At 43.7% G+C, this 15,640-nt stretch overlaps 1 protein-coding gene across 1 annotated transcript; it reads left to right on the plus strand.

Annotated features, from left to right (window-relative positions):
- The first annotated feature begins 2,601 nt into the window (after positions 1-2,601).
- Positions 2,602-12,092, plus strand: LOC115141540 (uncharacterized). Its single transcript, XM_029680496.2, has 2 exons — positions 2,602-2,890; positions 10,275-12,092. Exon 2 carries the CDS (start codon positions 10,312-10,314, stop codon positions 11,623-11,625), a length of 1,314 nt encoding a protein of 437 aa, XP_029536356.1. The 5' UTR covers positions 2,602-2,890; positions 10,275-10,311; the 3' UTR covers positions 11,626-12,092.
- The last annotated feature ends 3,548 nt before the right edge of the window (positions 12,093-15,640 follow it).

Genomic DNA, 15,640 nt, shown 5'->3' on the forward strand with positions numbered 1-15,640 from the left:
GCCTCCCTATGTGACTCCCAATCATGGCCTGTTGTGATACAGCCTGGATTCGAGGGTGTCTGTAGTGACACCTCTAGCACTGAGATGCAGTGCCTAGGACCGCTGCACCACTCGGGAGCCCAATGTAGCAAGAGGGCATCATTTGATTAATGTCGTAGTTTTCAACCTATATGATCTAGTACACAATAAAAGTATAATAAATAAAAACATTAAAAAATATTTGTTTTAATTACAAAAAATAAAATATATATATATATATTGTGAAAAGTAAAGTAAAAATAAAAAATGGGGGGGAAAGTATTTTCATACTTTATAATATGTCCATATGTAGTAATAAAATGTTTTAGGAACATCTACCCTAAATATTTCACCTTCTTTATTACTTTACCAAACTTATCATTACATTTGTACGTCAAAATCTGTGAACATCTAAATCAACATCTGGGCCATTTAAACAGCGTGAGTCCCTCATATAGACAAGGGGATCAGATGAAGGGTTTGATAAGGGATCGATTTTGCCGTAATGTAAAAATAAAGAAAAAACCTTTAATGAGTAGGCGTGTCCAAACTTTTGACTGGAACAATGTATATATATATATATATATATATATACTGTCCACTTAGGAAGCAACACGGATTGACAGTAAATTTCACATGCTGTTGTGCAAATGGAATAGACAACAGGTGGAAATGATAGGCAATTAGCAAGACACCCCCAATAAAGGAGTGGTTATGCAGGTGGTGACCACAGACCACTTCTCAGTTCCTATGCTTCCTGGCTGATGTTTTGGTCACTTTTGAATGCTGGCGGTGCTTTCACTCTAGTAGCATGAGACGGAGTCTACAACCCACACAAGTGGCTCGGGTAGTGCAGCTCATCCAGGATGGAACATTAATGCGAGCTGTGGCAAGAAGGTTTGCTGTGTCTGTCAGCGTAGTGTCCAGAGCATGGAGGCGCTACCAGGAGACAGGCCAGTACATCAGGAGACGTGGAGGAGGCCGTAGGAGGGCAACAACCCAGCAGCAGGACCGCTACCTCCACCTTTGTGCAAGGAGGAGCAGGAGGAGCACTGCCAGAGCCCTGACAAATGACCTCCAGCAGGCCACAAATGTGCATGTGTCTGCTCAAACGGTCAGAAACAGACTCCATGAGGGTGGTATGAGGGCCCGACGTCCACAGGTGGGGGTTGTGCTTACAGCCCAACACCGTGCAGGACGTTTGGTATTTGCCAGAGAACACCAAGATTGGCAAATTTGCCACTGGCGCCCTGTGCTCTTCACAGATGAAAGCAGGTTCACACTGAGTCTGAGGACGCCGTGGAGAACGTTCTGCTGCCTGCAACATCCTCTAGCATGACCGGTTTGGCGGTGGGTCAGTCATGGTGTGGGGTGGCATTTCTTTGGGGGGCCGCACAGCCCTCCATGTGCTCGCCAGATGTAGCCTGACTGCCATTAGGTACCAAGATGAGATCCTCAGACCCCTTGTGAGACCATATGCTGGTGTGGTTGGCCCTGGGTTCCTCCTAATGCAAGACAATGCTAGACCTTATGTGGCTGGAGTGTGTCAGCAGTTCCTGCAAGAGGAAGGCATTGATGCTATGGACTGGCCCGCCTGTTCCCCAGACCTGAATCCAATTGAGCACATCTGGGACATCATGTCTCGCTCCATCCACCAATGCCACGTTGCACCACAGACTGTCCAGGAGTTGGCGGATGCTTTAGTCCAGGTCTGGGAGGAGATCCCTCAGGAGACCATCCGCCACCTCATCAGGAGCATGCCCAGGCGTTGTAGGGAGGTCATACAGGCACGCGGAGGCCACACACACTACTGAGCCTCATTTTGACTTGTTTTAAGGACATTACATCAAAGTTGGATCAGCCTGTAGTGTGGTTTTCCACTTTAATTTTGAGTGTGACTCCAAATCCAGACCTCCATGGGTTGATAAATTTGAATTCCATTGATAATTTTTGTTTGATTTTGTTGTCAGCACATTCAACTATGTAAAGTATAAAGTATTTAATAAGAATATTTCATTCATTCAGATCTAGGATGTGTTATTTTAGTGTTCCCTTTATTTTTGTGTGCAGTGTATACACACACACACACACACACACACACACATAGATATATAAGGAATAATGGACAGTTGAAATGAGACTGCTAAGTTACATGGTTGAAGAGATAATTATATTTTAAAGATTCATATATTTATATTAATCGTGTAACTGCTTTATGGGAAAACCAAAGGGTGTGCAATGTGTGTCCGTAACCTTTGAACAAAAAAAGTTGGCTTAAGGTGCCTAGGCCATGTGATCAAAGATTTATTAAAATTCTAAGTACAAAATGTAACTAATGAAGTAAGATAAAAGACCATTAAACCATTTCTCAGCAAACCAAAGGGTGTGTGATATGTGTCTCTACCCTGTGAATAGGCTGCATCACATCCGGCTTTGATTGGAAGTCCCATAGGGTGGCGCACAATTGGCCCAGCATCGTCCGGGTTTGGCCTTCATTGTAAAATAAGAATTTGTTCTTAACTGGCTTGCCTTGTTAAATAAAGGTTAACCAAAAAATAATATAATAATATTCCAAAGTTGGTTTGAGGTGTCTAGGTCACATGGTCAAAGAGCTATAGAACTTTAAATTATTTATAAATTCAACTTGTCTCTCTGTGTCAGGAATAATGGACCGTTGAAATGAGGTTGCTAAGTCACATTTTAAATTGGAATATTGTGATTATGCAGTTTGTTGATGATCCCTAACTAGTTACGTTGACTGCATCAGGCTGCCTTTTAAATTACCATGTAATTATGAAACGGGTTGGAATCGGAAAAATAAGACCTGTGTAACGTTGTACACTTTTTACCGCCATAAAGAGCCTAATTTAAGGTATGTAGCACAACTCGTTCGTGACATATTGAAGTTTGAAGGTCTGTCGAATCTCAAGCTACCATGGTTCATTACTGTACCTTATCATTTGGTTAGCTAGGAAGACATGTGAATCGCTTTGCTAGCTAGTTAGCTATGCTGAACTTGAACGACTGTCTTATTTGCATGTCTTATTTGTCAAATTGGCGAGCAGGCAAGTTCCCATTCAGATGTCATTATCTATTAGTGCAATTTTGACGGCCAACTACAAGCTGTTCCCTCGTTTGGTTTTTAGCTTATCTTGCTCTAGCTCAGTGATTCCCAAATGTTTTATAGTCCCGTACCACCTCAAACATTCAACCTCCAGCTGCGTACCCTCTCTAGCACCAGGGTCAACGCACTCTCAAATGTCGTTTTTTTGCCATCATTGTCAGCCTGCAACACACACACAATAGATACATTTATTAAACATAAGTGTGAGTTTGTCACAACCCAGCTCGTGGGAAGTGACAAAGCTCTTATACGACCAGGGCACAAATAATAATAATCAATGATGTTGCTCTTAATTAGCCATCTTCCATATAAAACTTTATTTGTTAATTGAAAATTATGAATGACTCACCATAGGTTAATGAGAAGGGTGTGCTTGAAAGGATGCACATAACTCTGCAATGTTGGGTTGTATTGGAGAGAGTCTGTTATAAATAATTTTCCACACAGTCTGTGGCTGTATTTAGTTTTCATGCTAGTGAGGGCCAAGAATCCACTCTCACATAGGTATGTGGTTGCAAAGCGCATCAGTGTCTTAACAGTGGATTTACCAAGGCAGGATACTCTGTGTGCAGCCCAATCCAGAAATCTGTCAGTGGCTTCTGATTAAATAAAATTTTCACAGAACCGCTTGTTGCAATTTCGATGAGGCTCTCTTGTTAAGATATCGGTCAGTGGACTGGAGGCAGGGCATGAAAGGGATAACGAATCCAGTTGTTTGTGTCATTCTTTTCGGGAAAGTACCTGCGTAATTGCGCACCCAACTCACTCAGGTGCTTCGCTATATCACATTTGACATTGTCCGTAAGCTTCAGTTCATTTGCACACAAAAAAATCATACAATGATGGAATGACCTGTGTGTCTGTTGTAAGGTCTTTTCCCAGGTAAGGGGGCAGTAGCTCTTCGGCTGCATCAGAGCCAACTGTCAGTGTCCATGCTAGCTGGACTAACAACAAATGTATAATTACTGATGCTAGCATTGGATGTGCTCGTGGAAGCAGAACAACTTGTGTCGTCGACAGATGCAGGTGTAGTACTGCTGGTAGTAGCAGTACTACCAGTAGAGGTGGTATGTGTCTCTATGGACGCGGGCCTTTTTTTAACCATTTATTCCTTTTGCTGAAATAATTGATGAGCAGCTGCTACGTTTGGCTTCATACAGACCATTAGTGGAGTTCAAATTTTATTAGTCACATGCGCCAAATACAACAGTACAGTGAAATGCTTACTTACGAGCCCCTAACCAACAATGCAGTTTTAAAAGATACAGAAAGGAATAAGAAATTAAAGGAACAAGTTCATTAAAAAGCAGCAGTAAAATAACAATAGCGAGACTATATACAGGGGGGTACCGGTAAAGGATCAATGTGCGGTGGCACCGGTTAGTTGAGGTAATATGTACATGAAGGTAGTCATTAAAGTGATAATGCATAAATGATAACAGAGAGTAGCAGCAGTGTAAAAGGGGGGGGGGGCAATGCAAATAGTCTGGGTAGCAATTAGGTGTTCAGGAGTCTTATGGCTTGGGGGTAGAAGCTGTTTAGAAGCCTCTTGGACCTAGACTTGGCGCTCCGGTACCTCTTGCCATGCGGTAGCAGAGAGAACAGTCTATGACTAGGATGGCGGAGTCTTTGACAAATTTTAGGGCCTGACACCGCCTGGTATAGAGGTCCTGGATGGCAGGGAGCTTGGCCCTAGTGATGTACTGGGCCGTTCGCACTACCCTCTGTAGTGCCTTGCGGTCAGAGGCCGAGCAGTTGCCATACCAGGCAGTGATGCAACCAGTCAGGAAGCTCTCAAAGGTGCAGCTGTAGAACCTTTTGAGGATCTGAGGACACATGCCAAATATTTTCAGTCTACTGAGGGGGAATAGGTTTTGTCGTGCCCTCTTCATGACTGTCTTGGTGTTCTTGGACCATGTTTGTTTGTTTGTTGGTGATGTGGACACCAAGGAACTTGAAGCTCTCAACCTGCTCCACTGCAGCCCCTTCGATGAGAATGGGGGTGTGCTCGGTCCTCTTTCCAGTAGTCCACAATCATCTCCTTTTTCTTGATCACGTTGAGGGAGAGGTTGTTGTCCTGGCACCACATGGCCAGGTCTCTGACCTCCTCCCTATAGGCTGTCTCGTCGTTGTCGGTGATCAGGCCTACGACTGTTGTGTCATCGGCAAACTTAATGATGGTGTTGGAGTCGTGCCTGGCCGTGCACCCCTGAGGGTGCGTGTCGTGGATATGTTGTTACCTACACTTACCACCTGGGGGCAGCCTGTCAGGAAGTCCAGGGCTCAGTTTGCAGAGGGAGGTGTTTAGTCCCAGGGTCCTTAGCTTATTGATGAGCTTTGAGGGCACTATGGTGTTGAATGCTGAGCTGTCGTCAATGAATAGCATTCTCACATAGGTGTTCCTTTTGTCCAGGTGGGAATGGGCAGTGTGGAGTGCAATCGAGATTGCATCATCTGTCGATCTGTTGTGGCTGTATGCAAATTGGAGTGGGTCTAGGGTTTCTGGGACAATGGTGTTGATGTGAGCCATGACCAGCCTTTCAAAACACTTCATGCCTGCAGACGTGAGTGCTACGGGTCGGTAGTCATTTAGGCAGGTTACCTTTGTGTTCTTGGACACAGGCACTATGATGGTCTGCTTAAAACATGTTGGTATTACAGACTTGGACAGGGAGAGGTTGAAAATGTCAGTGAAGACATTTGCCAGTTGGTCAGCGCATGCTCACAGTACACGTCCTGGTAATCCGTCTGGCCCTGCGGCCTTGTAAATGAATGTTGACCTGTTTAAAGGTCTTACTTACATCGGCTGCGGAGACCGTGATCACACAGTCTTCCGGAACAGCTGGCGCTCTCGTGCATGTGTCAGTGCCATTTGCCTCTAAACAGTTCAGCTTGTCCGGTAGACTCGTGTCACTGGGCAGCTCTCAGCTGTGCTTCCCTTTGTAGTCTGTAATGCCACATCTGAAGAGCGTCAGAATCGGTGTAGTACGATTCGATCTTAGTCCTGTATTGATGCTTTGCCTGTTTGATGGTTTGTCGGAGGGCATAGTGGGATGTCTTATAAGCTTGCGGGATAGAGTCCTGCTCCTTGAAAGCGGCAGCTCTAGCCTTTAGCTCAGTGCGGATGTTGCCTGTAATCCATGGCTTCTGGTTGGGGTATACGGTCACTGTGGGGACGATGTCATCAATGCACTTTTTGATGAAGCCAAAGACTGTGGTCATGTGGTGTTCTCCTCAATGCCATCGGATGAATCGCGGAACATATTCCAGTCTGTGCTAGTAAAACAGTCCTGTAGTTTAGCATCTGCTTTGTCTGACCACTTTTTTATTGATCTCGTCACTGGTGCTTCCTGCTTTAATTTTTTTTCTCCTTCTAGTTGCACATTTAACATGCTGATAGAAATTTGGTAAAATGGATATGTTTCCCTGCATTAAGTCCCCGGCATTAAGTCCCCGGCTACTAGGAGCCGCCTCTGGGTGAGCGTTTTCTTATGGCGGAATACAGCTCATTCAATGCGTTCTTAGTGCCAGCCTCTGACTGTGATGGTATGTAAACAGCTACGGAAATCGGTAATTAAAAAAAATATATATATATCTTATATATTATTATATATTATATTTTTTTTACACCTTTTATTTAACTAGACAAGTCAGTTAAGAACACATTCTTATTTTCAATGACGGCCTAGGAACGGTGGGTTAACTGACTTGTTCAGGGGCAGAACGACAGATTTTTACCTTGTCAGCTCGGGGATTCGTTTTTGCAACCTTCCGGTTACTAGTCCAATCCTCTATCCACCTGCCTTACATTGTACTCTACGAGGAGCCTGCGTGGCAGGCTGACTACCTGTTACGTGAGGGTAGCAAGAAGCCATGGTAAGTTGTTAGCTAGCATTAAACTTATAAAAAACAATAAATCTTCACATAATCAGTAGTTAACTGCACATGGTTGATGATATTACTAGTTTATCTAGCGTTTCCTGCGTTGCATATAATCGATGCGGTGCCTGTTAATTTCTCATCGAATCACAGCCTACTTTGCCAAACGGGTGATGATTTAGCACTGTCGTTGCACCAAACCTAACCATAAATATCAATGCCTTTCTTTAAAAACAATTATCAAGTATATCTTTTTAAACCTGCATATTTAGTTAATATTGCCTGCTAACATGAATTTCTTATAATTAGGGAAATTGTGTCAATTCTCTTGCGTTCCGTGCAAGTATGGGTATATGCAGCAGTTTGGGCCGCCTGGCTCGTTGCGAACTGGGTGAAGTCCAATATTTCCAATTTTTAATTACAAAGGCCGTAATTAATTTGCCAGAATTGTACATAATTATGACATAACATTGAAGGTTGTACAATGTAACAGCAATATTTAGACTTAGGGATGCCACCCGTTAGATAAAATATGGAACGGTTCCGTATTTCACTGAAAGAATAAACGTTTTGTTTTCTAAATGATAGTTTCCGGATTCGACCATATTAATGACCAAAGGCTCGTATTTCTGTGTGTTATTATGTCATGATAGAGCAGTCTGACTGAGTGATGGTAGGCAGCAGCATGCTCGTACGCATTCATTTAAACAGCACTTTCGTGCGTTTTGCCAGCAGCTCTTCGCAATGCTTCAAGCATTGAGCTGTTTATGACTTCAAGCCTATCAACTCCCGAGATTAGGCTGGTGTAACCGATGTGAAATGGCTAGCTAGTTAGCGGGGTGCGCGCTAATAGCGTTTCAATCGGTGACGTCACTCACTCTATATGCAAATATGCTGAATTCCATTCAGGTGTATTTTATGGCTTTTGGCAAATGCTTTCTAATGATCTAAAGTCCCTCTGTTGATATATGCCTGCAAAAACACAGTCCAGTTCAAAGTCAAGGATGGAAGGTCCATGTATAAAATGTCTTATTTGGATATAACTTAGGCCTCTAATGGTACATGGGTCTGTGTAAAGTCTGGTCCTAGACAAGCCTGAGATATCTTATTTCCTGCAGTGTCTATTTGTTGTCCAATTGCACAGACATTTTCCCACATAGATCACAAATGCCTTACTCAGGGTTTCCCAAACTCTGTGCACATTTTAGTTTTTTGCCCTGCACTACATGGCTGATTCAAATAATCAACTAATCGTCAAGCTTTGGTAATTTGAATCAGCTGTGTAGTGTTAGGCCAAATATCTAAATGTGCAGCTTGGGGTACTGAGGTCCTAGTTTGGTAAACCGTGCTCCATTTAATTCCCAAACATTTGTATGAAAGTATAAAAATGTGAAGTGCTCACTTGTTAGAAAAAAAGGTGTCATTCTTCCTGGGTGTGTGTACAGATTTGAATAAGATTTTATGTTGTTAAAATGCTGTCAGTTCAACTTTAAATTAAAAGTTAAACGACTAATATATAAACTCAGCAAAAAAAGAAACGTCCTCACTGTCAACTGCGTTTATTTTCAACGAACTTAACATGTGTAAATATTTGTGTGAACATTACAAGATTCAACAACTGAGACATAAACTGAACAACTTCCACAGACATGTGACTAACAGAAATTGAATGTGTCCCTGATCAAAGGGCGGTCAAAATCAAAAGTAACTGTCTGTATCTGGTGTGGCCACCAGCTGCATTAAGTACTGCAGTGCATGTCCTCCTCATGGACTGCACCAAATTAGCCAGTTCTTGCTGTGAGATGTTACCCCACTCTTCCACCAAGGCACCTGCAAGTTCCCGGACATTTCTGGGGGGAATGGCCCTAGCCCTCACCCTCCAATATAACATGTCTCAAGCGTGCTCAGTGGGATTGAGATCCAGGCTCTTCGCTGGCCATGGCGGAACTCTGACATTCCTGTCTTGCAGGAAATCACGCACAGAATGAGCAGTATGGCTGGTGGCTTTGTCATACTGGAGGGTCATGTCAGGATGAGCCTGCAGGAAGAGTACCACATGAGGGAGGAGGATGTCTTCCCTGTAACGCATAGCGTTGAGATTGCCTGCAATGACAACGAGCTCAGTCCGATGATGCTGTGACACACCGCCCCAGACCATGACGGACCCTCCACCTCCAAATCAATCATGCTCCAGAGTACAGGCCTCGGTGTAACGCTCATTCCTTCGATGATAAATGCGAATCCGACCATCAATCCTGGTGGGACAAAACTGCGACTCGTCAGTGAAGACCACTTTTTGCCAGTCCTGTCTGGTCCAGCGACGGTGGGTTTGTGCTCAACGTTGTTGCCTGTGATGTCTGGTGAGGACCTGCCTTAGACCAGCCCAGCCTCTCGCGGACAGTCTGAGCACTGATGGAGGGATTGTGTGTTCCTGGTGTAACTCGGCAGTTGTTGTTGCCATGTTCGGTTGCACCGATCCTGTTACACGTGGTTTGCTACTGCGAGGACGATCAGCTGTCCGTCCTGTCTCCCTGGGCGTCTCAGTTCAGACATGGCAATTTATTGAGCTGGCCACATCTCCAGTCCTCATGCCTAATTGCAGCATGCCTAAGGCACGTTCACATAGATGAGCAGGGACCCTGGGCATCTTTCTTTTGGTGTTTTTCAGAGTCCATAGACAGGCCTCTTTAGTGTCCTAAGTTTTCATAACTGCGGCCTTCATTGTTCTTTTATTTTTTTTATTTGACCTTTTATTTAACCTTTATTTAACAGGCAAGTCAGTTAAGAACAAATTCTTATTTTCAATAACCCACTGTTCCTAGGCCGTCAACTTGCCTGTTCAGGGGCAGAACGACAGATCTGTACCTTGTCAGCTCGGGGGTTTGAACTTGCAACCTTCCGGTTACTAGACCAACGCTCTAACCACTAGGCTACCCTGCCGCCCCAATGTTTATGGGTCATTGAAGAAGCATGGGAAATAGTGTTTAAACCCTTTACAATAAAGATCTGTGAAGTTCATTCGTAAAAATCCAAATATCGTTGAAAGACAGGGTCCTGAAAAAGGATGTTTCTTTTTTTGCTGAGTTATATATAATTAATTTCTACGTCAAAAATGGATGTACCAATCTCAGATTGCGTCTTTAAATATTTTTTTGTTTGCACACTGCTTTCTGACCCTTGACATCAAAATATTTATATTTGTGTTTATTGTACAGGAAAACTGAAAGATGGTATTGCTATTTGTGTTCTGCAGCTTTCTTCAGAGAGACCCTCATCAGCCCCTCATAACCATGACAAAGAAGAATTTGATGAAGATATTTCTTGGTTTGACTCTGTTCACCATGGGATGTATCATTTTTATTACTCAGAAATGGTCTGTAGAGCAATTGTTTCGGAGGAAGGACTGGGAAATGGACACCTGCTTTCCAAATTTGAGCACTGACCCCTTCATCCCGATCCAAGGGTCCAAAACATTTGTGCTGAATGCTTTCTTTGAGCACCGGACCCATAACATGAGCCTTCGTCTCATCTCCATCGTGTGGCGACCAGAAAAGACCATCCATCACTGCTTACTATGCTGCCAAGACCGTCTGTTCACCTCTTTGGCCAAGCGGACTATCCACAATTCGCACTTCGGGTTCCCTTACGGCACGGGGGACTTCCTGTGTGACATCCCGGAGGACTGTGAGCCCACACACGCTGGCTTGGTGTCTGAGGACTTTGATCCTGAGCACGTCACCTTTGTCCCAATCTTGAACAGGGTACCAAGGGAGTCCAGCTTTCCTGTCAACTTCACTGTGTGCCTCTCTACCATGTTCGGGGGGTACAACAACGTGCTGCAGTTTGTGCAGGCCATGGAGATGTATCGCCTGCTGGGGGCCCAGAGGGTGGTGGTCTATAAGACCAACTGCAGCCGTGACATGGAGGAGGTACTGTATTACTATAAAGACGAAGTTGGTCTGGTGGAAGTAGTTCCCTGGCCAATTGACACCCACATCAAGGTGTCCTCCAGCTGGCTTGCCATCAAGTCACCCGGTGACCTGCACTACTATGGCCAGATCCCTGCGCTCAACGACTGTCTGTACAGGAACATGTACCAGACTAAGTATCTCCTCCTCCATGACCCTGATGAGATCATCCTCCCCGTGGACAACAACACCTGGGGGGAGCTCCTGAGCACTCTGGAGATCAAATACGGCAACAAGGCCAACTTCTACTTTGAAAACAATGTTTTCCCAATCGAGAAGACTGACGAAAGCAGCAGATTCAACTTGTCAGAGTGGGCCACCATTCCTGGCATTAACTTCCTTCTGCATGTCCTGCGAGAACCCATTCTCAAATCCCACTACAAAACGGGGAAGCTGATCATCAACCCCAGGACTGTGTTTGAGATCTCAGTGCATGGCGTGAAGAGGCAGAACAGCCGGACAGTAGAAGTGTCTTCCCATCTCGGCAGGCTATATCATATCCGCCGGCGGAAGAACGCCAAGCTGAAAAGCAGAGACTTTGTCAGGGATGAGGGACTGTTGAGGTTCGCCCCACAAATGATCAGAAAGGTAGCACACTCCCTCAGAAAAATGAACCTGCCCTCCCAGAAACAGTAAACGCTCTCGTCTAGTGTCTCTACATCTAATCACGGTTTCTCTTCAGTTCTTCATTTAGGTGTTTAAAGCTGATTCATTGCATGATAATTGATTGCTAAATAGCCCAAACCTCACTGTGCAACGTGACTGGCAGCAATTAGACCTTTCTTAAGATATCCCATTCACCATAGACCAAAGTACCGTCATTGGTTGTGCCTCTTATCAGGAAATAAATATAATGCTGTTGTGAGAAAAGGAAAATGGTCTAATCCAGTCATGAATCTGCACAATAGAGATTTACAGACGCCACATTCGTCAGAGGTGCTGAATTATTTGATGTTGTTGAATGGAAAATGTTCAGACACCTGCTGTGACTTACCTTACTCAACATATTTGAAGTGATGCTTAGTCTGACTTGATGATAAACTCGTATGTACTGCAAAAAAATGAAATCCTAGGAACTAAATAAATCTTGTATTAAGGCAATAAATCAACCCCCCCCCCCCCCCCCCCCCAATAAGATACTGGAAGTAATTTTACCAAGCACTGTATGTCTTAGATTATTCAGCTTGTTTTAAGAAAATTGGTCTTGAGTTGTCTAATTTAGATGTTAGATCTAATTCTAGGTACTTTATGTGAAACTAGCACAGCTAGGCAATCAACAAGTTATCATGTAATGCCATCAATTTTGATGATATTTAAATCAGGATTGTTTCTCTTGTTTTTTAAGAACCAGACCCAAGGAAATCCCTCACTTTTGCTTGCAGATATTACATATTCTTCACCTCTGATATTGGTCCCAACTCCCGCTCATTGGAAAAAAATAGGGTATTGTGACCCGTCTAGCATTCTGACAACATTCAAACATTTGATTATGTTTTATCAAAGACTTTCATACATTTCTGAAATTCAGCATTGAGGACCGTCATACACAAACAGTGCATTTGGAAAGTATTCAGACCCCTTCACTTTTTCCACATTTTATGTTACAGCCTTATTCTAAAATTGATTAAATCGTTTTCTTCCCCTTATCAATCAACACAGAATACCCCATAATGACAAAGCAAAAACAGTTTTTTTTTTGTCTTGTTGGAAGGACAAACCTTCGCCCCAGTCTGGGGTCCTGAGCAGGTTTTCATGAAGGATCTCTTTGTACTTTGCTCAGTTAATCTTTCCCCCAATCCTGACTAGTCTCCCAGTCCCTGCTGCTGAAAAACATCCCCACGGCATGATGCTGCCAACATCATGCTTCACGTTGGGATGGTGCCAGGTTTCCTCCAGACGTGATGCTTGGCATTCAGGCCAAAAAGTTCAATCTTGGTTTCATCAGACCAGAGAATCTTGTTTCTCATGGTATGAGGGTCCTTCAGGTGGCTTTGGGCATACTCCAAACGGGCTGTCATGTGCCTTTTACTGAGGAGTGGCTTCCCTCTGGCCATTTTACCATAAAGCACTGATTGGTGGAATGCTGCAGAGATGGTTGTCTTTCTGGAAGGTTCTCCCATGTCACCCCGCTCCTCCGCTCTCTCCACTGGCTTCCAGTTGAAGCTCGCATCCGCTACAAGACCATGGTGCTTGCCTACGGAGCTGTGAGGGGAACAGTACCTCCAGGCTCTGATCAGGCCCTACACCCAAACAAGGGCACTGCGTTCATCCACCTCTGGCCTGCTCGCCTCCCTACCACTGAGGAAGTACAGTTCCCGCGCAGCCCAGTCAAAACTGTTCGCTGCTCTGGCCCCCCAATGGTGGAACAAACTCCCTCACGACGTCAGGACAGCGGAGTCAATCACCACCTTCCGGAGACACCTGAAACCCCACCTCTTTCAGGAATACCTAGGATAGGATAAAGTAATCCTTCTCACCCCCCTTAAAAGATTTAGATGCACTATTGTAAAGTGGCTGTTCCACTGGATGTCTTAAGGTGAACGCACCAATTTGTAAGTCGCTCTGGATAAGAGCGTCTGCTAAATGACTTAAATGTAAATGTAAAAATGTCCCCAGAGGAACTCTGGAGCTCTGTCAAAGTGACCATTAGGTTCTTGGTGACCTCCCTTCTCCCCCAATTGCTCATTTTGGCAGGGCGGACAGCTCTAGGAAGAGTCTTGGTAGTTCCAAACTTCTTCCATGTAAGAATGACGGAGGCCACTGTGTTCTTGGGGACCTTCAATGCTGCTGAAACAAGCATGTCTCGGAGTGCTACGGACAATTCCTTCGACCTCATGGCTTGGTTTTTGCTCTGACATGCACTGTCAACTGTGGGACATTATATAGACCGGTGTGGGCCTTTCCAAATCATTTACCACAGGTGGACTCCAATCAAGTTGTGGAAACATCTCAAGGATGATAAATGGAAACAGGATGCACCTGAGCTCAATTTCGAGTCTCATAGCAAAGGGTCTGAATACTTATGTAATACTTCTGTTCTTTATTTGTAAAAAAATATATATATTCTAAAAACCTGTTTTCACTTTGTCATAATAGGATATTGTATGTAAAAATATATATATAATTTTAGCCATTTTAGAAAGTCTGTAAACATAACAAAATGTGGAAAAAGTGAAGGGGTCTGAATACTTTCCGAATGCACCGTATTTTGACCATTGGAACCAATAATTTAATCTGAGATGGAACATGAATCAAATAATGTTGCTTTGATGTAATATTGTTTTCAGGGAAAAGCTTTTTCACATACTTCAAATACTGCTCAATAAGACATTTCAAATCTGATACAGTTTGAGTAATAACAGGATAATATGAACCATCTCAATCAATGTCAAAGTACATTCACATTGTCTACATTTGTTAAACCCCACCCCCTCTTTAAATCCCCACAGCTCATGTTGGGCTAAATTGTCTCAGCGGAGAGAAACCAATGCACAATATATTTCGCTCTCTCCCCATTGGAAGTTTGAATTTGAACTCCATTGTACCAGGTCCTCTTGATGTCTTTCAATATCGCATCAACCCCACACTGAGAAAGGTCACGTGATGTTGCTATAGCAACAAGTTGGATAGCAGACAGCTTGGATCTTTATTTATGGTTGATATTTTCCAACATAATAAACCATGAGTAATTTGTTCTTTGGGGCATGGGAGCCTAAAGGATTACACAGCTAAATTTAGTCTGTGTATATAAAATCTGTAAAGCAGTGGGTTTCATGAAAACAATGGATGTGATCTTATAAGGTCCCCATCTACAATGTAATTTAAGAGTCCATATGTGCATTTCTGAGGTCCATCTTCAATCTTGGCTAGTATTTTCGGGTGACACTAACTGTGCCAACCTTTTCACTAAAGATATGTAATGAAAGGATATGTCTTTGATGGTAAGGCCACTACCTTTCACCCTGCATGTATTTTGCCCATTCTTAGCTTCTCCTTTGATATCAGGGATCTCTTACTGGGTCTAGAACATTTCATAAGGAGTAATGCTATATGGCAAGTTGCTCATCAGGATCATGAGGTAGGATTTCAGTTTACACTAGCTAGTACACGTAATATTGGTGTAAATGTTTGCAGCTCTTAATTTGATATTTTTCAAATTGCGAACAAAGTAGAAATGGGCATTTATTGCCTAGAAAGCAATGTCTATCTGATGCATGGGTTTACAGGAACAAGATTCAGATCAGCTAAATTTGAGACCTTGTGCACAAGGCAGGCACCTCCAGTACCAGATCCTGTGACCCCAGCACTCTCCGGTCCAGTAATCCCAGCACCTACAGAACTAATGGCAGTGACCCCAGTAGTCCCTGATCCAGTAACCCAAATACCTTCACCAGAGCAAATGGCTGGAACCCGAGTGTCTCCAAGCCCAGGTTCTGTTTTGCATCCAGGCTCAGTGATCACGAAAGGAGTCCCTCCAAAATCATGAAGTTACCCAGCACATACAGTGGGGCAAAAAAGTATTTAGTCAGCCACCAATTGTGCAAGTTCTCCCACATAAAAAGATGAGAGAAGCCTGTAATTTTCATCATAGGTACACTTCAACTATGACAGACAAAATTAGAGAAGAAAATCCAGAAAATCACATTGTAGG

Source organism: Oncorhynchus nerka, linkage group LG14, assembly GCF_034236695.1.
Source record: "Oncorhynchus nerka isolate Pitt River linkage group LG14, Oner_Uvic_2.0, whole genome shotgun sequence".
Classification (NCBI taxonomy): Eukaryota; Metazoa; Chordata; class Actinopteri; order Salmoniformes; family Salmonidae; genus Oncorhynchus; species Oncorhynchus nerka.

What these genes read in the sequence shown, in the direction of transcription:
- LOC115141540 (XM_029680496.2), top strand. Translation starts at nt 10,312, where the DNA reads ATGACAAAGAAGAATTTGATGAAGATATTTCTTGGTTTGACTCTGTTC.